The sequence below is a fragment of the Corvus brachyrhynchos genome, unplaced genomic scaffold (genome assembly GCF_000691975.1).
Source record: "Corvus brachyrhynchos isolate BGI_N302 unplaced genomic scaffold, ASM69197v1 scaffold1821, whole genome shotgun sequence".
Lineage (NCBI taxonomy): Eukaryota > Metazoa > Chordata > Aves > Passeriformes > Corvidae > Corvus > Corvus brachyrhynchos.
The window spans coordinates 1-677 of record NW_008236033.1 but is presented as its reverse complement, the minus strand read 5'-3'; the positions used below and the strand labels follow the sequence as shown (position 1 = coordinate 677).

The 677-nt window shown below is 74.2% G+C and overlaps 1 protein-coding gene across 1 annotated transcript; it reads right to left on the bottom strand.

Moving 5' to 3' along the window:
- Positions 1–17: 17 nt before the first annotated feature.
- On the bottom strand, positions 18–676 carry HSF5 (heat shock transcription factor 5; the record flags this gene model as incomplete). The annotated part of the gene is made up of 1 exon (XM_017731367.1): positions 18–676. A coding segment is annotated over exon 1 (659 nt), but the record flags the coding sequence as incomplete, so codon positions are not given.
- Between the last annotated feature and the right edge of the window lies 1 nt (position 677).

The following is a 677-nucleotide window of genomic DNA, read 5'->3' as shown; positions in this document are numbered from 1 at the left end:
CCCCGGCAGCAGGGCACAGCCGGCACCGCTGCCGGGCCCTGCCGGCACAGCTGCCTTGCCCAAGGACAGCCCCTGTGCCGCCCGGGGCAGCCGCGCTGAGCGGCCCCAGCACGGGCAGGGCCCGCGGCCAAAGCCCACGCCACCCCCGCGCCCGCAGCTCCCACCCCGTCTCACCGGCGCTGGGGGGGTGCCCGGCGAGGAAGTCCAGCAGCGGCCGCTCCCGGTTTGGGTGCTGGGAGCGGGTGCTTCCCTCCAGCCCCTCTGCCAGCCGCTGCCTGTTGGCCCTGGTCAGGCGCTTGATGCGCAGGAGGAGGTCGGGGCGGTCGCGGCGGAAGTTGGGATTCTGGAAGTGCACGATGGGCCCAGCATCGCCCGGCACAGCCGCGCCAAAGCAACCCAGCACTTTCTGGAAGCCGTACAGATTGAGCTGCCGCACGACGCTGCCGAAGTGCGTGGCTTTGAAGGAGTCCGGGACCGCCGCCCCTCTCTCTCTGCCCGCCCCGTCGGCGCCGGGCGGGCTGAGCAGCTCCTGCTCAAAGAGGGCGCGGTCGATGAGCAGCCCCCGGCCCTGGGTGTCCCAGCGCACGGAGCGGACGCGGGGGCTGTTCGCCAGGCGCCACAGCTTGGCGGGGAAGGTGCGGGCGTCGAGCCCGGCGGGCAGCGGCAGCTCGGCCATC